A 26,492-nucleotide genomic window follows, 5' to 3' on the forward strand; every position below is an offset into this window, starting at 1 on the left:
GTGTTCCCCTAAACAGTAGTGGATCCGCAGGGTCAACACGCATTATTTCCCTTAAATAAGCTGAAACATTACTTCATTGACTATCGCAAGTGCATGCGACATTTGCACATGTGCAATAATACGTGAGAAAAAGTCGCATGGTTCAAAATGAAGGGATAAATACCTACCGCCAGGACAAATCTCGCATGGATAGGTGGAGGAAGTCCATGAGGTTTGCCTCTATTCCAGGGGTATATGCATTTGCTGGGCGAAGCATTTATACCATTGAGCAAACATTGATGAGAAAAGCAGTTTATATGCATCAGAGTGTGGATTTAATGGTGTGGGATTAAAAAAGGTTTTTCTTTACCCTTACTTTCTTGCTGACCCGGATACACATAAGAGCGGACTAGATACCTAGACCTGACTTTAAGAACCTTAGAAGAGAAATTATGGTAGGAGGAATTAATCGCAAAGAGATCTGCAATGCTACTTTAAGCTCTTTTTTCTTACGGTTGAAACGCTAGACGAATATAACTGGGGGAGGAGGTTTTTTTTCTTTCCTCTTCCTGTTTGTCCCCTTTTTTGCTTTTTTTTTTTTTTTCCTCCTCCTTCTTCCCTCTCCGTCAGCACATATTGTTTATGCAACAGGAATTGAATAGACTACCTGAATCGCTTGTAATAGCGTATACATTATACAATAAGAGGAAAATCGCATGATTTGATTACAGGGATTTTTTTTGTTTTTGCTTTTTTTGTTTTTTTTTCTCTCCTTGCCGTGCGCATTCCAGATCAGTACAAATTTCCTTGAATTCAGGATATCCTATTCCCCCTTTTAAGGGACTCTTCTGTTCTTAGTGGAGAATAGAGATGAGTTCCTAAATGGCTGAATGGTCCCCCCTCCCCTGGGATAAGATATTGACAACCTTTTGCCACTCTGCCTGTGAATCACATCAGGAATAAGAAATAGAGGTCAAACTCCACAGCCCAGCTATTCTATCTCTCCATGCGAGGTTGGAGATCGAAAGACAGGAGGCGCTAAGCACTCGACAAGATATCAGGGTGACCCGTCAAGCCCAGGATCCATAGGTTTCAACCTAGGGGAGGATTGGCGCGGTTAAAGGTTACCTGTCGCTTAGGTAAGAAACCTCCTCAGATTATGTAGTGGAGGAAGATATTAAAATAAAATATAACGGGGAGCAGTATTATTATTCTGAGAGAAGAAGTTAGTGTCAAGGGGTCCCCCAAGGGACTCTGCCAGCGGAACATAGACATAGAGTGGAAAAAGGTTGAGATTCCCTAAGTAAAAGCGGGGAGCAAAGAGGTAAACTGGATGATCAGCTTCATAGAAGGAAAGTCGCTGGAGGAAGCGACTCCATCGATGAATTAAGACTTAAGGGAAAGAGTTTGAGGTGTTTAGGATCCACATAATTTTGAGATAGATTGAACTATGAGTAAGTCAGCAAATAAGATGGCGAAAAGTGGAGCCGCACGGAACATAAAAAGATAAGAGTCTAGATACGTCGATCCAACAGTATATGACACAAGGAGCAAGCCCCAAAGAAGCGGGATTGGATAAAAGACAATCAACCATCTCAGAGTACAAGAAGGGATCGGGCAAACATAAGGGTGGAGGAACACAACATACCAGTGAGGACACAATAATAGAAAGTGACTGGGAGAGCAGCAAAACGGAAGAAATAAGGACAGAAGATCTTCCTCCCTCAAAAGGAGAAATGGCAGAGATGCTTTCAAAATTAGAGAATGCAATCAAAATGGACATCAGGGGGCTCCGAGAAGACCTAGGCGGATTACTAGAGAGAGTAGAAGCTACAGAAAATCGTATGGATCTCCAAGCCATAGAGCTAAACAAAGTTAAAGATCAACTAAGAACACTTCAACAAACACAAAGGAATACGCTGTATAAACTGGAAGACCAGGAAAATAGAAGGAAAAATTTGAAATTGCGCTCAATCCCGGAAACAAAAGGCGAAGACTTAAGAGTAATACTAAACAGCATTCTCGCCCCTTGCTGGGGAAATGAGATGGGAGCTCCACCAAGGATTGATAGAATCCATAGAATTGGTAAAACAAGATTTAGAGATATGGACAGACCGAGAGACATAATAGTGCGGTTCACATTTTTCGATGAAAAAGAAGTAATATGGAAAAATTTAAGGGGAAAAACCCCACATGTATATGAAGGGAGAGAAATACAGATATTCCCGGATATGGCACCCGAGACGCTTTTAAGGAAAAGACTTTTGAAACCCCTACTAGATGAATTGCAAGCTCAGAACATTAAATATAGATGGGGCTTTCCTGCTTGCTTAATAGGGAACAAAGATGGTAAATCGGCGAAGCTGGTTTTCCCGGAAGATTTGGAAGATTTTTGTGAGAAACTGGGAATACGCCCGCCTATACTTCCTGGTTGGCAGATGGAATAATGGGCTCATTGTAGGGGGAAAAAATGGGTCCGGGGAAAGGAGGGGAGGGAAAAGGGGAAGGAAATAAGGAAAATATATAATTTAAACAAGATTGTGGGATTTAATACCTCCTGTCTCATGGGGAGAGGCGGGAGAGGCGCAGGTGGAAAAGTCCCAAACCCTCTTAACAAATAGATTAGGAGATGGTAGGGGTGTACGACCATTAACCTAACAAAGGCCGTAAATAGGCCAAGGGAGTTGGGGGGAAGGGGGAAGGTAAGGAGGGAGGTGGGTATGGGATGCAAAGAAGGGAAGGAGGGAGGGGTAGATAGGGGAGGCTGGGAAGGTATAAGGTTGGGGAAGGGAAGTAAAGTGGAGGGAGGGGTGGGGGAGGGTGGAGGAAAAATGTGGTCCACCTTAGTAAACAAGATAAGAAGTACCTATGTAGGGCAAGGAACGTAGGATAAATAGATGGGCAACAGTAAAATAGACGGCTTGAAATTTATGTCCTATAACGTGAAGGGCATGAATACCCCAATAAAAAGACATAAGATCTTAGCAGAATTGAAGCGCTATGAGGCTGACGTTATATCTCTACAGGAGACACATATCTCCCTCGCATCAAACATTAGATTATATTCCAATAACTACCCAGTCTGGTTCTATAGTGATACTATTTCAGCCAGAAGTAGAGGGGTAGCGATAGGGTTTTCCAAAAGAATAAGGTTTCAGTTGAAGGAAAAAATGTGCGATGCAGAGGGAAGATATTTGTTCCTAAGAGGTACATTAGAGGAATTGGAGTGTACTTTAGTAAATATTTATGCTCCTAATAGCAACCCAATTAGTTTTTTAAATAAGATATTATATAAACTTATGGACTTTAAAGCAGGTTATGTAATTATGATGGGAGATTTAAACTTCGGCCTCAACCCGGAAGTCGATAGTTCTTCGGAGGTTAAAAAGATGAGAAGCGCAGCACACAAAAATATAGTTCAAAAGCTATATAACAACCAATTAGTGGATGTATGGAGAGCAAAAAATCCCCTGTCACGTGATTATTCCTTCTATTCATCAGTCCATGGGACGTATTCACGCATTGATTACATATTCATAGACCATGGGCTATTGGAATATGTGATGGATTCAGGGATAGAAGTGATGACTCTTTCGGACCACGCCCCGGTAAAACTATGCCTAAACATCTCAAGGATAGGGAGGAACCTCTCTGGATGGCGGTTGAATGAGGAGCTATTGCTTAGGGAGGAGGACAGGATAAAAATCGCGAGTGAGATCGATCAATATTTTACATTTAATGATACAGAGGGAATTAAAAGTAACACGTTGTGGGATGCGCATAAGGCCTATATAAGGGGAATACTGATATCTATGCAATCTAAAAAGAAAAGAATGAGAGCCGAAAAAATCAATAAATTAATGAGTGAGATACATTGTTTAGAACAAGACCATAAAAAAAAAGTCTGCCCCAAAATGACCTGGTATTTAAAAAGTTATTAACGGTAAGGATGGAGCTGAAGGACCTTTTGGACCAAGAAGCGGCGATGACGTTTAAAGGGTTGGCCAAGGAACAATATTTATGGGGAGATAAATCAAGTAAGTTTTTAGCCAGAATGTTAAAAAAGAAAAAAGGGAAAAATTTCATTGGGGAAATTAAGAATAAAAATGGAAAAGTGCTCTATACTACCAAAGATATAGCAGAAACTTTTAGACTATACTTTGAGCGGATAGTTACAGACAGTAAGAAAAAGGTCAAAAACGGAGATAAAGAGCAGAAGATCAGGGAATTTTTGGAGAAAAATACTTTGACTAAAATCACCCCCACGGAAAGGGACATACTTGAAAGGCCAGTTTCGGAGGATGAAATAGTCAGAGCATTATTAAAATCAGCACCAGGAAAATCCCCGGGACCAGACGGTTTCACAACATTATATTATAAAACGTTTAGAGAGGCCCTTGTTCCCCAATTGTGTCGGTATATGAATGGCCTAGGAGAAGAATATAGAATAAGTAATGAAGATTTAAGGGCTACAATTACTCTAATACGGAAGGAGGGCAAAGATCCCACACAGTGTACCAGCTACAGGCCGATTTCGCTGTTAAACGCGGATACAAAACTATATGCTAAAATATTAGCAGAGCGAATGAAGGGCTTAATGACATCACTGGTCCACCCAGACCAGACGGGCTTCATAGGGGGACGAGAGGGAAAGGATAACGGAATAAAGACACTCCTCCTGCTTCAAAAGATGCGACAGGGTGGAACCCCCAGTCTGCTCCTGTCGTTGGACGCACAGAAAGCCTTCGACAGAGTAGACTGGGGGTTTATGTTTAAGACATTAGAGAAGATGGGGCTAGGACCTAAGATGTTACAGAAGATAAAGGTACTGTACGAACATCCAAAGACATGTATAAAAGTTAATGGGTATGTGTCGGAGCCTTTCGAAATGGAGAGGGGTACAAGGCAGGGCTGTCCGCTTTCGCCCCTCCTGTTTGTGCTCTCCTTGGAGCCACTCCTGGCAGCAATAAGAGGGGATCCGGGGATAGAAGGGGTGAAAGTGGAAAAAGTGGAATATAAATACTCCGCTTTTGCGGACGATATCTTAATTTACTTGAACAACCCAAAGACATCTATGCCTAAATTATTTGAGCTACTCGACCAATACGGGGAGGTCTCAAATTTTAAAATAAATAGGTCAAAATCGGAGATAATGAATATTAATATTAACAAGCGAGAGGCACAAAAGGTACAACAAAGTTGGAAACTCCCGTGGAAGAGTGAGCTTAACTATTTAGGGATAAAATTAGCAAAAACAGAGAGGAAAATGTACCGTTGTAATTATATCCCGTTACTAGATGAGATACAGGCAGAATGTAAAAGGTGTAGCTATAGGGCATTATCATGGCTGGGAAGAATAAATTCATTAAAGATGATAATATTTCCTAAGATCTTATACAGGTTTCAGATGCTCCCTATTCCTCTGTCCAATGTTTACTTGTCAAAATTAAAATCTATCCTAATGAAATTTGTTTGGAAAAATAAAAAAGCCAGGGTGGCCCTAGCTACACTCCGACAACCAAAGAACAGGGGTGGAGTAGCAGTGCCAGATGCGCAGACTTATTATGAAGCTGTTGTGGTGTCTAGAGTGAGTGAATGGAGCATAAGGGATAACACAGAGAAAAGATGGGTGAGACTGGAACACGATTTATGTAGAACAAAATTAGATAAGCAAATTTGGAATCCTCCTTTAGAGAGAAGTGTATTTTTGGAAGGGAATACTATCACACGAAACACATTGCGGATTTGGGATAAGATATATAGGCAATTTAACGGAAAATACAATTCACCACTTATAGCATTAGAGAAAAATAATTTTTTCTTACCAGGATGTCAGGAAATAGGAGGGAATTGGGTTAAAGAGGAGGTAAAATTAAAAGATGTAATGAAAGGGGAGGGACTAGCACCATATCATGAGTTGGCACAAAAAAAAGAGATGATGATAATTGATGAGTGGAGGTACGCTCAGCTTTCGAGTTTTATCAAAAAACTCCCTGTACGGGTTAGAACAGCGGAAGATCTGACCCCGTTGGAACAACTCTGTACATTAAAGACAGCAAAGAAAGTTGTTTCGAGATGGTACAGAATGCTGTTAGAGGGAGTAGAGCTGGGGGTACCTGCGTACATCAAAAAATGGGAGAGGGAATTAGGATCACAACCAGAAAACACAATAGTAAGGAAAATATTTAAATTAGTGCATGGCTCGGCGGTAGACGCCAGAACGGCGGAAATGAGCGCTAAATGTTTGATGAGATGGTATTATACCCCAGAGAGGAAAAGCAAGTTTCAGCAGGATGGCGCCAGGGAATGTTGGAGAGGATGTAGAGAGGTGGGCACGATGGCACATTTGTGGTGGAGTTGTCCAAAAATAAAATCCTATTGGAACCAAATTATAGCCCACATTAAAGAGATTACAGGCAAAGAGGTGAAGGCTGACCCCTGGGTAGTGTTATTCCATGGGACAAGAATCGGGCTCAGACAATATAAGGAATCAGTGATCCCCCACCTGCTGAGTGCAGGTAAAAAATTAATACCGAAGAAATGGCAAGAGAAGGAAGTTCCGTCAATGTGGGAATGGGTGGATTCGGTAGAAAAGACCTATAAAATGGAGTGTCTGAGAAGTAGCCGGGAAGAGCAGAGTATTACTCCAATTATAGGGAAATGGAAGTGCTGGGTAGATTTCAGGAAGAAATGGCTCATCTCAGAGGGGTTGAGGAAGCCCTAAATAGGTACAGTCAAGATACTACAAGGTACAATTTAGATAGAAATTAAAGTACTTATGGAAAAAATAGAAAAAGGTGGTCCACAGATAGGCAGGAGGGGGGGGGGGGGGGTTAGGGGAAAGGGGAGGAAGAAGATGGGAGTGTGGGACAGAGAGGGATTAGAAGATTAATATGAAAAATAGTAAGCCTGGTATCAACACTCCCAAAAAAAAAAAAAAAAAAACACTTACCACTATGATGTGATTGTTGGAAGGGACACTGAGCTGAAAGCTGAGGTGGTCCCATAGCAATTAAATAGATTTACACTGAGTGGTATAAAAAAAAAAAAAAAAAGAAAGAAAAAACCTTGTCCAGCAGTCCCCCTAATACTTACCTGTAGAGGTCGACCGATATGGGTTTTTCTCTGGCTGATGCCGATATTTAGAAATCGTGGCGGCCGATGGCCGATATATGATGCCGATTTTTTTGGGCCGATATGTTAGGCCGATTTTTTATTTATTTTTATTTTTTCCTTTTTTTTTCCCCTTCATCTCATAAAATCTAAGTTAGACACCTTTCACACTGGGGCGTTTTACAGGCGATTTTGGGCTAAAATTAGTGCCTGTAAATTGCCTTCAGAACGGCTCCCCTGCAGTCTTTGTGAAAGCTCAAGGGCTTTCACAATGAGGAGATGCGCTGGCAGGACATTAAAAAAATAAAAATAAATCCTGCAAGCAGCATCTCCACCACTCCTGCCCATTGAAATGAATGGTCACCACTGCTGAAGCACATGCAATGCGATTTTGCTGCTAGCGGGGCTAAAATGACGGTAAATCGCTGCTAAAACTTGCAGCATTTTACTGTCAACGCCTGCCCGATCCAGTGTGAAAGCAGCCTTAATAAGTGATGCAGAAAATTTCTTACACATTTATTAAACAAAACAAACCTCCAATCAGTTCACTTGTATGTATAATTTAGATTTAAAAAAACTATTTATTAAATACACAAAAACAGGTACTCAAAACTTTTGGACAAAAAAAAAAAAAAAAAAAAAAAAAAAAAGGGCCAACTTGCATTTGAAAGACCTCTGCGCAAATACAGCGTCACATAAAATATTGCAACAACCGCTATTTTATTCTCTAGGGTCTCTGCTAAAAAAAATATATATTATTTTTGGGGCTTCCGAGTGATTTTCTAGCAGAAAATACTGGATTTTTACTTGTAAGCAACAAGTGTCAGAAAAGATTTAGTCTTTAAATAGTTAAACTGAGAACTTCTACACAGGGAGTTCAGCCCATTGAAGAAGAAACATTGTATCACTTTGATCTTTTCTTTGCAGCCTGCCCAGAGAGGATGAAAGTCCTTCACTGATGTCTTCAGGCAACTTACATTGACTTCTATTACAGAAGTCTTTTGCAAGTCGCGCTGAACATGTAATCGGCTTTTTTATCAGCACAATCGGCTGATGACGATTAATTAAAAAATGCCAAATATCGGCCGATATATCGGTCGACCTCTACTTACCTGAGCCCCATCTCTATCCAGCAATGTACACTAGTGCCTCGGCCATCTGGGACACTTCCTCCTGATTGACAGAGACAGCTGCGATGCCATTGGCTAACTGACTTTGACAGCAGCAGGAGCCAATCGGGAGAGGGGGTGTGGGTCGATCTGTAGCTCTCTCCTGGACACACACAGCTGAGACTTGGCTCAGGTGCCCCCATAGCAAGCCGCTTGCTGTGGGGGCACTCGACAGAAGGGAGGGACCAGAAGCACCGAAGAGGGGCCCAAGAAGAGGAGATCTGGGCTGCTCTGTGCAAAACCACTACACTGAGCAGGTAAGTAACATGTTTTTGTTTTGTTTTTTCTCTTTAAAAATAGCAAAGAGACTTTAGTATCACTTTAAATTATTAAAGTGGAGTGCCAGGCTTTTTTCCATCTATTAAAAGTCAGCAGCTACAAAAAGTGTCTTAACAGACACACACACACCTCCCATGGTCCAGTGATGCGAGCATCCAAAGCCCCTGCTCCTCCCCCTCCCCCTTCTTTGCGGCACCGTCATTGGAACTGTGGGCACTTGGCCATGACAGCTTGTGGCTTCACGGCAGGGCGCACACACGCGAGTCGTGCTACACCGAGTGTGACGTCCCAGAAGATTGCCTAGAGGGAGAGGCCGTCTACGGGAAGGGGAGTCGCCACCTAGGCGGCTGAGAAGGGGGAAGGAGGAAGTAGGACAGGAAGTCCCTCTCTAAAGTAGGCACCACTCCCCCCCAAAAATAATGACATGCCAAACGTGGCATGTAAGGGGGGCAAAGAGTGCTTAAAGCAGAAGGTCCACTTTTGGGTGGAACTCCGCTTTAATACAATGGAAAAAAGCCAAGTCATGAATGTCCCAAAAGTAAAGTTTGTACTCTGAATTGTGAATTCATGACAATCAGCTCACTTTCTAGTACGTTGATCAACAGAAACCTTTGCTTTTAAGCTATCACAATGAAGAGTAAAGACAACTTGCTGACTCGGGGATAGAGCAACAGTTTGTTTCTGTCACTGGAGCCAATGATGGGCAACGCTGTAGACAGAAGCAGGGACTGTCAAATCTTGAAATTAGAGGAAGTTGCAGCGCTGTACTCACAGGAGTGACAAGTGCAGCTTACTGCAGCTTTACAATCAGCAATATCAGAAGTGTAAACTGGCAGTTGAAAAAAAAAAAAAAAAAATAAGTACCGTATATACTCGAGTATAGGCCGACCCGAATATAAGCCGAGGCCCCCAATTTACCCCCAAAAAAACTGGCAAACTTATTGACTCGTGTATAAGCCGAGGGTGAGACATGCCTGTCCATCCCTGTGTGTGTGTCCGTCCATCCCTGTGTGTCCGTCCATCCATCCCTGTGTGTGTGTGTGTCCATCCATCCATCCATCCCTGTGTGTGTGTGTCTCCATCCATCCATCCATCCCTGTGTGTGTCTCCATCCATCCATCCCTGTGTGTGTGTGTCTCCATCCATCCATCCATCCCTGTGTGTGTGTGTCTCCATCCATCCATCCATCCCTGTGTGTGTGTGTCTCCATCCATCCATCCATCCCTGTGTGTGTGTGTATCCATCCATCCCTGTGTGTGTGTGTCTCCATCCATCCATCCATCCGTGTGTGTGTCTCCATCCGTGTGTGTGTGTGTGTGTGTGTGTGTGTGTGTGTGTGTGTGTGTGTGTGTGTGTGTGTGTGTGTGTGTGTGTGTGTGTGTGTGTGTGTGTGTGTGTATTGTCAGGGCTGGGCTCAGTATATATAATTTCACCCTCAGAGTATTATTTATTTTTATTTCCTAGAAGGTTTCATCATTCAGTTGTTGCCTGTGGCATTCTTATTCAAGTCTTCTGTAAATTAAAGACAATAAAATGTGTTTTCTGACATAGTTATGATGTTTCATATAAAGATATGAGGCTCAGACCTTCCCACTAAATCTTCGCAAATAAAAGTACAAGGGTGTATTTTCTACAGTGAGATGACCTGTGACTGCACAATGTTCCAGTGATTAAAAGCAACTTCTGCAGAGGACTCAGAGAACCTTTGATGAGAACAAATAGCAATCAGAAAAGCAGCTGGAAGAAAATCTTGAGGTTACTCTAAGTGAAGACATAAGAGTTTTAACAAAAGGTGTGTACAAGCACAAATAAAGCACTTACAAAGCATCAACACTTGGCTGGAAAAAAAAAACTTTTAAATGAGCAACTAGCTATGGGAATGGAGTGTGTCCAGCCTACCTGTGTCCCGAGCCTTTGTCCCGAGCCTCCGTCCCGTGTCGTGCCTTGCCTTCGTCCCGTCCCGTCCCGTGCCGCGCCTTGCCTTGCCTCCGTCCCGTGCCCTCTTCGTCGGCGGCCATTGTAAAATTCAAAAGCCGCGCCTCCTCCTTCGCCTGTGATAGGCGGAACACTGAATTTCCCAGCAGCCTGTGTTCCGCCTATCACGGACGTCGTATCATCCTCGTCCGTAGTACGAGGATGAGACGATGCCCGTGATAGGCGGAACACAGGCTGCTGGGAAATTCAGTGTTCCGCCTATCACAGGCGAAGGCGGAGCCGGAGGCGCGGCTTTTGAATCATAGAATGGCCGCTGTCTGTCTGCTCGACACGCTGATCGAGCGGGCAGACAGCGATGACTCGAGTATAAGCCGAGGGGGGCACTTTCAGCCTCAAAAAAGAGGCTGAAAATCTCGGCTTATACTCGAGTATATACGGTATCTGATCCTGATGTGACATTTGCACTTGTACGATGACTACTAAATGCATGCAAATTGTCAAATTGTCTTCTAAGCCCACACCACTCAATCAAAAAGGGAAAAAAGTTTTGGCTAGTCAGCTTTTTACAGGACGTCTTCTTTTTATTAACAAATACATGAAATTGAATTTGCGGGCAGATGTCATGGTCTTCACCTCTACCAATCAGAAAAATAAATATACATATCATCTAATCATTTTTAGGTAAAACATAAAAGATTGGGTTTCACTGAGTAAACAGATGCAAAGTCTTAAAACTGCATGTGCCCATGATATGGTACCCAAAGATCTCCACAGGTGAGATTAAAAAGGTCTTTACTGCTCATCAATTTAGCAGGATCACTACCCAGCTGGGTCCCATTAGTGAAACCAGTCAGCACAGTCTCAGTGCCACCTCATCAGCACCCATCAGTGAAGGAGAAAAATACTTAGTTACAAAAACAAAAAAAAAAAAACAGCAGTAATTAACCACTTCGGCGTATAGTCATATGACACCCGCAGATGGGATCTCCCATCCTGGGTGGGCGTCATTTGACGTCCTCTGATTCCCGGCCATCTAGGGGGCGCGTGCGCCGCTGCGCGCACCCACGGCATCGCTTGGGACCCGGTGCATGTGCCCAGCGGCCGCGATGTCCGCCGGGCACCCGCGATTGCCCGGGAACACAGCAGGACCATGAGAGGAGACCGATGGTGTGTTCCCAGTACAGAGGAACACCAGTCTCCTCCCCTTGCGAGTCCCCTCCCCTCACAGTTCGAATCACTCCCATAGGGAACATATTAACCCCTGCAGCGCCCCCTGCTGTTAACCCCTTCCCTGCCAGTCACATTTACACAGTAATCAGTGCAATTTTATAGCACTGATCGCTGTGTAAATGTGAATGGTCCCAAAAATGTGTCAAAAGTGTCCCACATAATGTCGCAGTCACGAAAAAAAGAAAATCGCAGATCGCCGCCATTACTAGTAAAATAAAAAAAAAGCCATAAATCTATCCCCTATTTTGTAGATGCTATAACTTTTGCACAAACCAATCAGTCGCTAATTACGATTTTTTTTACCAAAAATATGTAGAAGAATACTTATCGGCCTAAACTGAGGAAAAAAAAATTTTTTTTTTTAAATGGGATATTTATTATATCTATCAGAAGGTGGAAAGAAAGCAAATCTATCACTTGAAATGCAAAAAAAGCACCTAGTAGCGCCACTAGGTGCTTTTTTTGCATTTCAAGTGATAGATTTGCTTTCTTTCCACCTTCTGATAGATATATTCAATTTTTTAAGTGGCAGCTGGAGGGAGGGGGTGTGTGAGCGCTGTGATGATATACTAATTGGGAGGTCATTGAGAGTGTATCTTAAGTTGGATATTTATTATAGCAAAAATTAAAAAATATTTTTTTTTTTCAAAGTTGTCGCTCTTTTTTTGTTTATAGTGCAAAAAAAATAAAAAAAAAAATAAAAACGCAGAGGTAATCAAATACCACCAAAATAAAGCTCTATTTGTGGGGGAAAAAAGGACGTCGATTTTGTTTGGGTGCAATGTCGCACGACCGCGCAATTGTCAGTTAAAGCGACGCGGTACCAAATCGCAAAAAGTGGTCTGGTAAGGAAGGGGGTAAAATCCTCTAGGGCTGAAGTGGTTAAATACCACTAAAAGAAAGCTATTATTGTGAAGAAAATGATTACAAAATAATTTGGGTACAGCATTGCATGACCGTACAATAGTTATTCAAAGTGCGACAGCGCTGAAAGCTGAAACATGGATTGGGCAGGAAGGAGGTGAAAGTGCCCAGTATTGGAGTGGTTAAATTCAAGATGTTGCCGAGTGTAGCAAGATGTCCACTGCCTTCTTCTGACTGCATGTCAGGGGTCAAGTCCTGGGGAAAAAAGTGTGGGAACTCACACCCAAGATCCACTCCCCACACCCCAAAAAAGAAAAAATTAAATAAATGATACGCTCATATGCACAAACGCTTCAAAAGTTGTATTTTTCATCCAATTTTCGTATTGTGTGTATGAAGCTTAACTGTTAGTAAATTTAAAAAAACAACAATCCTCAATAAACATAAATACGGTAATTCTGTTAATAATCAGCATTCATTCAATCGTGCTTCCATGCACATGTGAACATCATGTTCTGATCTTTATTGGGGAATGTGATTTTGTATATAGAGTGTTTATGTGGTGAGTTTACACTTTTCATTGAACAGAGTTTGGATAACACAGGGTTAAACGGAAAGGTCATAAATGAACTGCACATTATCTGGACAGAATGCTTGGGGAGATAGTGATGTGTTCCTGCTTAGGAGATGTATGTTAGCTTGGGGGGGCTGCAAACTCTGCAGGGCTCCAACACACACTTGCTGCTATTCCAACCCTTCACATATTTCCACATAAACTTCCCTCCTGGCATTAAACTTTGTCAGGTATGCTCAGCTTACCACCCCAAACTGATGTTCCTCCCTCAGCTCTCTCCCTGCATGTCCTGTGAGTAGAATAGCTGTGCTCCTCCTCTGGGTTCTCTCATCATATGGCACTGAAGATAGAGGAGGGGGGGGGGGGGGGGGGGTTTCAGCAGAACACACAGAGCAAGTATGCAGGACAAGGAGGGGAGGATGAGGAGACAGAAAATCAGGAGGGGCCAGCTGGGAGGAGCGCATCACGAGAGGTCTGACTAAATACAATCTCTTAGCAGCAGGGACCTGATCTACCCGTCAGCTAGCTGTGATTGACAGGTAGATCGAAGCGGAAGATGTCATGGGGCCCCCTACTGGCAATGCCTGAATGGTCAGGTGTGCGGCACTTACTATTGCGAGCTGTGTCGGCGGCTGCTGGTGTAGCACCTGCCACACAGCTTGCATACTTCAAAGTCTTGCAGGACATGGCTGCTAATGGGAACTGAGTTCCTGTTGTGGAAAAAGTACAGGAACTCCGTTCCCGTGAGTTCCCGCAGGACTTGAGCCCTGCTGCATGTGTTGTCAGATTCGCAACCCCGGTAGCTGTGGAATGCATGTGCAGCTGACAGAACGTCACTTCCGTTACCTAATCTGACAGGTCAGCGATTCTTAAACACACTATCTGCTGAGTTTTTCCTACAGATTTACCAAAACTATGTAGTAGAAGGGCCTGCCTGATTGCATACACATTGAAACTCCTAAGGTTTGTCCTCATACTATATGGTTTTGGTAAATCTGAAGGAAAAACTCAGCAGATAATCTGATAGTGTGTATGGGGCTTAACAGAACACCAGTTCCTAGCTTATTTACCATAAGTATTTTTCTACTGGTATAAAATGAAGTTTATGTCTTGGGTTGCTTAACCACTTGAGGACCGCCGTATTGCCAATGTACGTCAGCACAATGGCACAGGCAGGCACAATCACGTACATCTACGTGATTGCCTTCCAGCGGGTGGGGGGTCCGATCGGACCCCCTCCCGCTGGTTACGGCGGTCCGATTCGGTCCAGGAGCGCTCTGTGATGAGGGGATGGCCGTTGGTTTTCGGCCACCCCCTCTGGATCGCTCCTGGCCAATGAGAAGCTTCCTCCCCTGTGTATTGTTTACACAGGAAGGAGGAAGTGATGTCATTCTCCTCGGGGCGGTCTTTTTGACCGGACTACGAGGAGAAAAGTAAAAGTAAGTGTGCACCAACACTACACTGACATGTAGGTACACACAGGCACACAAACCCCCCCCCCGATCCCCCCCCCCCCTCCCCCCCCAGTCACAGTGTCACTGATTGCATTGATCATTTCTTTACTGATCAATGCATTCAGTGTCAGTTGTGACAGTAAAAACTGTCAGGACAGTTAGTGTTAGGTCCAGGGTAGCCCCCTATCACCCCCCAATAAAGATTTAACCCCTTGATTGCCCCTAGAGTTAACCCTTTCACCCCCTTTTGCCAGTGTCACTAAGCGATCATTTTTCTGATCGCTGCATGTGTCGCTAGGTAGCTAGTTATTTTTTTAGGTTCACCGCCAGGTTTTTATATCGCTAGGTACCCCGATATACTACCCAATAATGGTTTTAACCCCTTGATTGCCGCTAGTTAACCCTTTCACCCCCTTTTGCCAGTGTCACTAAGCGATCGTTTTTCTGATCGCTGCATCAGTGTCGCTACAGTCGCTAGGTAGCTAGTTATTTTTTTAGGTTCACCGCCAGGTTTTTATAGCGCTAGGTACCCCGATATACTACCCAATAATGGTTTTAACCCCCTAATTTCTGCTAGTTAACCCTTTCACCCCCTTTTGCCAGTGTCACTAAGCGATCGTTTTTCTGATCGCTGCATTAGTGTCGCTACAGTTGCTAGGTAGCTAGTTATTTTTTTAGGTTCACCGCCAGGTTTTTATAGCGCTAGGTACCCCGATATACTACCCAATAATGGTTTTAACCCCCTGATTTCTGCTAGTTAACCCTTTCACCCCCTTTCACCAGCGATCACAGTATAAGTGTCACTGGTGACGCTGGTTAGCCAGTTAGTCATTTAGGTTCCCCGTCAGGTTTTTATATAGCGCCAGGGACCCCCATATACTACCTAATAAAAATTTGAACCCCCTGATTGCTCCTAGTTAACCCTTTCACCACTGATCACCGTATAAGTGTTACGGGTGACTCTGGTTAGTTTGTTTTTTATAGCATCAGGGCACCCACCATTTATTACCCAATAAAGGTTTAACCCCCTGATCACCCGGCGGGTGATATCAATTAGGTTTTAGGGTCAGGGTCTGCGTCGCCCCAGGCAGCGCTAGGTTAGTGCCAGTACCGCTAACACCCACACACAAAGCATACACCTCCCGTAGTGGTATAGAATCTGAACAGATCAATATCTGATCTGATCAGATCTATACTAGCGTCCCCAGCAGTTTAGGGTTCCAAAAAAACGCATTGTTAGCGGGATCAGCCCAAATACCTGCTGGCACCTGCGTTTTGCCCCTCTGCCCAGCCCACCCAAGTGCAGTATCGATCGATCACTGTCACTTACAAAACACTAAACACATAACTGCAGCGATCGCAGAGTCAGGCCTGATCCCTGCCATCGCTAACAGGTTTTTTGGTAGCATTTTATATTCAAATCCGGAAGGCAGTGCTTGGTTTTCGGGGTCCCGTACGTGGCTAGGCTCCCAAAAAGTCCCCCACATGTGGTATCCCCGTACTCGGGAGAAGCAGCAGAATTTATTTTGGGGTGTAATTTGACTTCTGCCCATAGCATGTGTGAGCAATATATCATTTAGTGACAACTTTGTGCAAAAAAAAAAAAAGTTTGTAATATTCCCGCAACTTTTGGCAAAATATAAAATATTCCATGGACTCAACATGCCTCTCAGTAAATAGCTTGGGGTGTCTACTTTCCAAAATGGGGTCATTTGGGGGGGTTTTGTGCTATTTTGGCATTTTATGGACTTCGAAACTGTGATAGGTAGTGAGGAGTTAAATCAAAAATTTGCACCCTTAGAAATCCTGAAGGTGGTGATTGGTTTTCGGGGTGCCGTGCGCGACTAGACTCCCAAAAAGTCCCACACATGTGGTATCCCCATACTCGGGAGAAGTAGCGGAATATATTTTGGGGTGCAATTCCACATATAACCATGGCATGTGTGAGCAATATATCATTTAGTGACAACTTTTTGTAAAAAAAAATTTTTTTTTTTTTTTTGTCATTATTCAATCCCTTAGGACAAAAAAAATAAATATTCAATGGGCTCAACATACCCATCAGCAATTTCCTTGGGGTGTCTACTTTCCAAAATGGGGTCATTTGGGGGGGATTTGTACTGCCCTGCCATTTTAGCACCTCAAGAAATGAGATCGGCAGTCATAAATTAAAAGCTGTGTAAATTCCAGAAAATGTACTCTAGTTTGTAGACGCTATAACTTTTGCGCAAACCAAAAAATATACGCTTATTGACATTTTTTTTACTAAAGACATGTGGCTGAATAAATTTTGCCCTCAATGTATGACTAAAATTTAGTTTATTCGATTTTTCTTATAACAAAAAGAAGAAAATATCTTTTTTTTTCAAAATTTTCGCTCTTTTTCCATTTATATCGCAAAAAAAAAAAAAAAAAAAAAAAAAAAAAAAAAAAAAAAAAAAAAAATCGCAGAAGCAATCAAATACCATCAAAAGAAAGCTCTATTTGTGGGAAGAAAAGGACGCAAATTTCGTTTGGGTGCAATATTGCATGACCGCGCAATTACCAGTTAAAGCAGCGCAGTGCGAAATTGCAAAAAGACCTCTGGTCCTTAAGGTATTTATTGGTCCGGAGCTGAAGTGGTTAAAGTGATACTAAAGTATTTATTTTTATTTTTTTTAATAAAAAACAAGAACAAACATGTTATACTTACCTGCTCTGTGCAATGGTTTTGAACAGAGCAGCCCGGATCCACCTCTTCTTCGATCCCACGTTGGCACTCCTGGCCCATCCTGCCGATTGCTCTAAGGACACCGGAGCTGATCAGCTGCTGTGTGTCCATTCAGACACGGAGCTGCAGCTCAGCCCCACCCGTTTCCTAATTGGCTCCCTGGCTGTGATTGACAGCAGCAGGAGCCAATGGTTTCCACTGCCACCAATCAGGAGTGCAGGTCCCTGCAGAGGCAAGGCTCGCTTCTGCTCTCCTGGACATCGCTGGATCAAGAGGGGGCTACATACAGGTTTTTTTACCTTGATGCATAGAAGGTAAAAAAAAAAAAAAAACCTTGTGCCTTTACAAACACTTTAAAGGTTAAAGGAATGCAAGTGATAGAGAACACACCCTACAGCTTTCCAGGAAACCCCCAGCACAGTTTACTTTCATTTCCAAACACACAAATGTTAACTTTGCAAAACAGTGATGAGATAATTCAAAACGAATAAAAAAAATAAAATAAAAACCCCATGTCATACTTACTCGTTACCTGCAGCAGTTTTGCACAGAGCAATCTCGATCCTCCTCCTTCCAGTGCCCCCCCCAAAAGCAAGCCATTTGCTATGGGGACACTGGTTTGTGCTCACTCCCAAGCCCTGCTCTATGTGATCATAAGACAGACACACACACACACACACACACACACACACACACAGCTGTGGTTTGGCCCCGCCACTGCTCTCTCAGTGGCTCACTGGTTGTGATTGAAAGTAATGGGAGCCAATGGAACCAATTCAACCCACTGTCACACCAACAGCACACAATAACTTTCACTAAAATCCACTGCAGCCACCCATACAGCAAAACGACTGAATGCAGTTGTACTTATTTACACACCAATGTCTTTGGTATCAGCATTTACCCTTGCACATGGGCACAGCGGATTTCCCAAATCACAATAGTGGCGGGGGCAAACGCCATTTCCCAAGCTTTCAGTTGATGGAGAGATAAATTACTAAAGAAGTCGTTTTTACCTTGCCTATGTAATCCTCAAATGAACAAATCAGGTTCAAAACTAACATTAGGCAACATTTAAATACAATGTAAAAATACATACGAGATCAACAAAGAAAAAGCAATCAAAAGAACATTTAAAGTGGTATTGGACTCAAAATATGCATATCTGCTGACAGGCAGGGTTTTTTTTGTTTTTTAACAGAAGAGACCCTAGTGGTCTCTTCTATCATAAATGCCCCCCCGCCTGTCAGCAGTAATGTAATCTGAGCTGTGCATGCACAGCTCGGACCGCATTTATGGCACCCGCTGTGTGAAGAGACTCCTATACACATGACCTCATCCTGGCCGAAGAGATGAAACCCAGAAGGAAGATCGGTGGAAATGAAAGAGCCCAGGACCAGTCCTGACAGCTCTGTGCTGGAGAGCTCTGTTTGACAGGCAAGTCTGTCATAGTGTGCTAGGATACTCCAAAGAAACACATGGGGCAAGGTTACACAGTCGCCTTACATTCCTCAGGAGCCGAGGTACTTTTAAATTCAAGTACACAAAATAAGAAGAAGAGATTGTTACTGTACTAGGATTTACCTTTTAAAATCACACCAGAGCAATGGAACATCTGCACACGCTTTTTTATGACAAGATTAAAATGTTGGGACATAACGTTAATAGAATTTATTTATTTATTTTTTTAAACAAAGTTTAGTCACTGGGTTAGCCACTGAAAGGTATAAAGCCGCAGGACAGCCAGGACACTAGCATTTTCAAGATGCTTAAAGTGGAACTTTAGTCATAAAATTAAGTCCCGCTAGATAGATATCTATCTTCAGGATGGCCCCTTTTGCAAAACATTACAAATACGTGCCTATACGGTTTAAAATCCAGCAATACACCCCCTCACCCTGCTCTGCACATGCTCGGTTGCTCTCTATTTTTCAGCACTCTGAAAAATGTAGAGGTGGATCTGCTGTTCAGGGAGTATGGGCTTCAGCAAAATGGCAGCCTCCGGCAAGAAACAGGAGCAACGCTGGAGGTAAGTTACAGCACACACATTTTGGTTATTATAGTTCAATATTAATGTGAAATGTATGTTCTGTACCCTGATCCTCCTCTTCCCCTCAGGTCCCCTGCCGGCACTTCTGGCTCCTCTTCTTCAGCCAGTGCCGCCACACAAAGCCCCTTTGTATGGGGACACTCATGCAGGCTCGCTCCCGAGCCACACTGTCTGCATCTATTGACACAGACCGTGCAGCTCAGCCCCCGCTCCATCACAGAATTTGATGGACAGCAGCAGGAGTCAATGCCTCCCACAGCTATCAATCTGTCCTGTGAGGAAGGAGAGAGTCTCTAAACTCCTGTACAGTGCATCAAGGTGTAAAAAAAAAAAAAAAAAAAAAAAAAAAAAAAAAAAAAAAACACTAACAAAGGTAGTCCGCATTTTTCACTCAAAGAGAATTCCTTTAACAAGACTCTATTAGGCTGGGTTCACACCGCTGCGGGGGGAGAACCGGATGTGATTCGCACAGCAAATCACATCCGATCTCCGTAGCGCTGCGAGTTCAGCCATACAGATAGTATGGCTGAACTCGCAGCGGTCCCGCAGCAAACTCGCACGGGACCCTTTTTTGGGTCCGCAACAGAATCGGATCGCATGGGGGTTCACACCATGCGATCCGATTCCTGTGCGAGTCGGCAGATCGCACTGCGATATGCCGACGGATCTGGGGGTGTCATTAACATAACATTGACACCCCCAGCCGTCCGCATAGGGCAGTGTGAACTGCCGGCGGGAGGTATGCGATGCGGGAAAACGCCGCGGATTCGCGGCGTTCCCGCATCGCAGCAATGTGAACCCAGCCTTAATGTTTTTTGTATGAACATATCCGACAGTAACAAGCTCTTCAAGAATGCCACAGCGGTTTACGCTCCTGTATTTATGTGTGAAATTGGCACATATCGCTGAATAAAATATGATTTCACGAGTGACAGCTCGAACAGTGGGACGTTTTTCAGCAGATGTACCTCAGACATTACCACTCTGGTAAGGGTAGGCATTTGTCAATATAAAATTGCATGAGCAGTAATGTGGCAAAAACTATTGTACTAAAGACTGTCCATATGCAATACTTTAAAAGCCTCCACAGGTTATCAATGTCAACTTAGAATTGTTGAACTCGTTCTGGTAGTCACAGGGATAGCCTGCAATGTCTCCCTAGCCCAGCACTGCAGCTAATCAAGCATAGATTGTGCTTGTCTAACCGCTTCCCTGACTATAATAGTCATGGAATGAAAACTCTAAAAAACTTTAAAACAATCCATTCCTGTCCTCGATTGCCTTGGGGATTGCGTGTTGGTTGCCAATTCTGTCTCTACATCATTTAGGTGGTGGTATATAACCCTAAAATTTCTTTCCCACTGGGGGAATTTTACTATAAAGCTGTGATTTTCTTTTCCTTCCTACTGTGAACACAATTGAGGCCTGTGGGGAGTTAGTTCAACCTCCCAGGGGTTTGGTGTGGTTAGAGGTCACCGGGCTTTTGATCCCAGACTTAGATACCAGTATCAAAGTTTCACAGAACCTAAAAAAGTAGAATGCTTGGGACCCACGAAACATGTCATAACATTGTATGATTCTCTCCTGCCAGAGCCATCTTAATTGCATTATTGAGTTCCAACAAAATTAGAGGAGCCAAGTGACAATGAGCAGTGTGGGATGAATTATGACAAGCTGCAAAACATGGTCATGGAATTTTTATGTATCCTAAATGTATGTAACATGACAATCGTGTTGGTTGAAATAGACCAGAAATTTGAACTGTTTTATGAATCCAGTAAACGTTTGTATTTTAGGAGCATTGTTGGTGTATAGTGTGTATAGGCACCTTTAAAGTCCCAGAAGCAAGGTTTATTTATTGAGGCTAGGTTCATGCTTGAGCTTCCTAAAGCATTTTTACACACATTTCTAAAGCTTGAAAGTTTATATTTTAGACAATGGAGATCAAGTTACTAGGAGAAGAGGCAAGAAATTATGTGATGATTTTTGGGGACAGGTTCTCTTTAATGAGACATGTACGGTCTAAAAGACCCTGCATGTCCTCCCTGTGCTTCCCTGAATGTAATGCGCTTTACATTCTTTCCTGGCCACGCTGGCCAGGGAAACTGTCAATGTGGACCCAGAAGTGAAAGCATACGTGTCGCTCCTGGGTCAGCAATGAGATGGGGAGGAGAGCGTATGTCCTCTGCTCTCCTCCCTACTATCTACCCTGCAGCACCCGCTATGCTGGGCCCAGGCCCGCAGATGGGCAAGCAGGGCCCGGAATACAAAGTGGGGAAGTGGAGGGGGGGTCATTTTACCCATGTGCATAGAAGCAATCAGGTGGCAGTGGAGCCGCCTGAATGCTTCCACCGGACAAGTGAGCCCTAATGCTTGCCCACAGCAGGGGGGGGGGGGGGGGGGAACGACCTGTACATCCCTGCAACAGTGAGTGGGCAGACAAAAGCTGAGGCACCAGGATGCAATTTCTAGTCAGCATGGCGAGCTGGCACCTGGGATTTGTCAAGCCCTGGCTAATGCTTCTACAGTCACACACAATGGCTGCATTGTTCTGTAAAAGAAAATGGCTTGGCCCAAACGATCTATTTAAAGTGACATTGAACTTGGAATTTCAATTTAAAGGCATAGTTCAGTGTTACCAAAAAAACTGTCTATGCAGATAAGGGACACCTGTAGAAAGAAAAGTGTGAAGTTTTGTCTAAAGTCGAATACTGTTCTTGACATGGGTGTAGGCCATTTATGTACCTCATGAAAACTGACTGGAAAAGTCCCAGGACATTGCTAAGCAAGGCCCAGCTGTTACTGTTCACCTTTACTGGAGTGAGCTCTTTCACATGTTCTTTCACTGCCCTGATGCAGTAGCTCGGAGTTTGAGGATGAATTCACATTAAATGTGGTGACAGACATTTACACATGATAAAATGTCTGCCACTGCAGGGACACGCAGGAAACAATTCTGTGTGTCCCATTCACTGCAATGCAGCCCAGAGCTGTGCTAAAATGCAGACATGCTAAATTATATCACAGCGCACTGTGCTGAATCACACAGCAATGTACAGAAATGTAGTGCATCCCACTGTTCTACATTGCCGTGAATGAAGTGTACATTTTGTATACTTCAAATAAAGTTAGTACAAAACAAAAAAAAAGGGAGCCATGTGATGCTCGGAATCATGCTGTACACTGCTCCCTACTGCAGCTGGCAAGAGAGAGCTGCCTTAGTGGTGATCTCCTGTGATGGTGAACAGTGGCAAGGTGTCTCATAGCAACATCCTTAGCAACGTCCAGAGAGTTGTCCAGTCAGGCTTCATGAAGTGCATAAATAATCTACGCCTATAACAAGGGCATTAATGTCAGACAAAGCTTTACACTTTTTTTTCCCCTTTCTACTGACACCCCCTAATCTGCACAGGCTAAAGTGAACTAACCCTTTCAGTGTCACAAAATGAAAGTTCAGTGAAGTCAGTGTGGTAAATGGTGACGTGGACAGAGCATACAGGAGATAATGTGGGAGATTTACTAAAACTGGTGCACACAGAATACTATGCACAGCTGCATCAGAAGCAATCAGCTTCTATGTTTTATTGTCAAATCTTAGTTGAACAAGCAAAAGTTAGAAGCCGATTGGTTACTATGCACAGCTGCAAACATTTTAGTAAATCTACCACCCCCATGTATGTGCCCCTGTGTTAAGTCTGCTCTGATCTATGTGAACAGTGTGACTAGACTGGTGCAGGGATTGGTAGGTGGGTCCAGTCCTGATGTTGGTCCAAAATGGCGCTGAAGACAGCAGCACCTACCATACCTGAAACAGACATGATGATTCAGAGTGGAGTAATGCTGGGTATCATCCATTGTATAGATACAGAGGACGGGTACGGTCCATTGTATACAGAGGACGGGTAGTATACAGTGTGTGTGTGTGTATATATATATATATATATATATATATATATACACATACATACATACACACACACACACACACACGACGGGTACGGTCCATGGTATATATACAGAGGACGGGTACGGTCCATGGTATATATACAGAGGACGGGTACGGTCCATGGTATATATACAGAGGACGGGTACGGTACATTGTATATACAGAGAACAGGTCACCCCCTATGAAGAATATAGGAGCCCCCCATGTGACACACTCCTCTGGATGACACAACTTCTCCTTTCCCCCATAGTATGTAATGAGGAGGAGGAGGGAAGGCACCAGGCTGACAATGGAGCAGAGGAGTGCCTAGGCAGTGCCCGCCCCCCGCCGGGTGATGCCAGGATGAATGGGGCACGGATGGCAGCTCTCTCACCTCCTCGCTCTTCAGCACCTCTTTGAACTCCCTCTTGATTCTCTGTGCGGCGATATTAGCCATGTCTGCTGCGCTCTCTGCTCTCCCCGGCCTGTCAATAGATGTGGCGCTGGCCTGGCTGCAGTGACACTCAGCGGCTCTCCCAGGCCCGGATTCCTCAGCCTCCCCCGCCCCGGTGAACGAGCCCCCGACACAACACTCAACGGTAAAATGGTGGCGACGAGCATGCGCAGTGCGGTCTGCTGGAGGCCGCAGGAAGAACTTCCTGACAGGGCCCCAGCAACGTCATCGGGGCCCGTAACGTCACCTGACACCGCCTGTACTCCGCACCTATGTGCGCATGCGCAGAATCTGTCTCCGCTGCGGGTTTACCTGCAAAGAAGAGCAAGCTTGTCATTGACAGTAACTTTGCACTGCATAACTTTGCTGCCCACTGCTTTACTTTTCTCTGCATAACTTCTATTTTACACTACATAACTTTTAATAGCACTGCTACACTCAGCCACCTTTCACACCGGAGCAACTTATCATGCGATTTGACAGGTCAAATTGCATGCCAAGTCGCACTTGCAATGGCACTGTTCAAATTGGTGCAATGTCGACTTTTGAGAAAGTAGTTCATGTACTACGTTTGGCCATTTCGGGTGCGACTTCCATAGACATCTGTACATCAAGCCACACAGCTCTTTATCAAGTTGCACTGACATGCGAGTTTGATATCACGCCATTTCAGATGAAGTCGCACAATTTCAAAGCCGCATTCAATGTGAACGAGGCTCTTTGATGCCAAACGCAGTCGGATGCATTTTGAACTACACTCCCAACTTTATAGGTGGTACAAAATCAAGGTAGTCCTATGGGCATAGTTCACATCATTGCAGTGCAGTGCAGTTTTAAAAAAGTAGAGCATGCTGTTTTTTTCTGTGCTGCAAATGCAGGGAGCACACCTCAAATGCACCGCACTGTGACGATTTAGGCCAAAAACAGAAAAATGCACTAAAGTGGTTGTAAACCCTTACAGACCACTTTGACCTACAGGTAAGCCTAGATTAAGGCTTACCTGTAGGTCCATGAAATATCTCCTAAACCTACACGGTTTAGGAGATATTTGCAAAAAGACAGGCACAGCTGTCTACGGCGCATGCGCCGTAGACAGCGGCGCGCAGACGCACTGAGCATGGCGCTGCTAACGACGATATGCCGTTAGTGGCGGCCCCCATACACATGCGTGGGAGTGACGTCATCGCTGCTCCAGCGCTGAGAGTGGCCAGAGCAGCGATACCCAGAAGAAGATGGACGCTTAGTGCTCCAAGGGACAGTGGTGACTTCGCTGGCTCCTGTGTCAGGGTAAGTGACACATAATGGGCTATTATGCGATGCTTATGCTTTACCTTTGCAGGGAGACAAAGAGGACCCATCAGGGTTTACTTCCTCTTTAAAGCACGCTTCAAACACGCTCCACATGCATGTAAACATGCAAAGACCTACAGTCATGTGCAGTTTCTGGTGTGAATGGGCCCCTACTGTACAATGTTTGACTGTAATGAGCACTGCTACACTTAGGCTCCATGAACGTGTGCAAAAGTGTGCACGTTTACGCACAATCAAAATTTGCATCAAGCTTGCAGTACCATTCATTGTTAAAGCAGAACTTCACTCTCTCAGTCAACATTGACTATTTTTAATCCTTATGCTGCTAGTAGATCGATAGGAAAGTGTATTATATTTACTTGTTTTAAACCTTTTTTTTTTTTACATTTCTAGTTACCTGGTTTCCATGTCTAGGAAAATGCTGTCATACAGCCTAGGAGCCTTCAGGAGTGTTTTTCTTATCTAAGCACACCCTTCTGCCTGCATGCCTGAGCTAAGGGCAGATGGATTCTGGGAAGTAAATGCTACATAAATCATCTGCCCTTACTCAAGATGGTCACAGCCAGAAATGCTTGGGGGTGAATTTCAGACTGATTTCTCAGCAAAATAAACAATGGAGACTTACATGGATGGGGGAGTTATAGTAGCTTTGAATAATACAAATTAATTAAAAGGCATTTTTGGTTTGTAGAGCTCAGCTGCAGTGTAGATCCGCTTTAATAGTACCCCAAATGTAACTAGCAGATGCACACAACTAGAGATGGGTTCGGACGCGTTTGAAATCCTACATGCCCGATCCTGCAAGGAAGCGGACACTGTACACCGCTAATCACAAGCACCCAGACATTTCCCGGTCTGTGCCGCTCTGGACCGGGAAAGGTCTCAGTGCCTGTGATTAGCGGTGTGCAGTGACGGCTTCCTTGCAGGATCGGGGACGTGGGATCTCGAATGCGTCCGAACCCATCTCTACACATAACTAAATCATACCTCCCAACATTTTGAGATGAAAACTATTAGCAAAAGTATGTAGGCATAGGACGCACCCCCTGCCATGCCCCCTTAAAGGAGAATTATACAAAAAAAAAATATATTGGTTAAATCCACAAGTGCTTTTTTTTTTACCACCACTATTCCTTTATATTGGCTTTTAAAATACAAATGCAGCAATTTAGAAATTGGATGAAAGGTTTAGCACTGGGAAACACTTTTTGAAAGCTAAAAATTGCATTTTATATACAACTATATGGATCAGACCAAAATGAGGGACACATGAGGAGGAAAGAGGGACAGAATGACTTTCTACCAAATCAGGGACAGTTGGGAGCTATGCTAAATGCCCAAAAAGCATAACCAGCTTTAGGAGATAGGAGCGAGGGACACCTCTTAGCAAAAGTATGTAGGCATAGGACACACCCCCTACTACGCCCCCTTAAAGGAGAAATGTG

The 26,492-nt window shown here is 43.8% G+C and overlaps 1 protein-coding gene across 1 annotated transcript in view; it reads right to left on the minus strand.

The window, feature by feature from the left end:
- UBE2K (ubiquitin conjugating enzyme E2 K) overlaps positions 1–23,918 on the minus strand; it is a 58,943-nt gene extending 35,025 nt beyond the window's left edge. The window contains exon 1 of the mRNA XM_077477619.1: positions 23,677–23,918. Within this exon, the coding sequence (XP_077333745.1) occupies positions 23,677–23,739 (63 nt within the window). The 5' untranslated portion in view covers positions 23,740–23,918. The remainder of the gene's footprint in view (positions 1–23,676) is intronic.
- Positions 23,919–26,492: the final 2,574 nt, after the last annotated feature.

This window comes from Lithobates pipiens, unplaced genomic scaffold (genome assembly GCF_037356315.1).
Source record: "Lithobates pipiens isolate NorthernLeopardFrog02 unplaced genomic scaffold, aLitPip1_a1.2 Scaffold_13, whole genome shotgun sequence".
Classification (NCBI taxonomy): domain Eukaryota; kingdom Metazoa; phylum Chordata; class Amphibia; order Anura; family Ranidae; genus Lithobates; species Lithobates pipiens.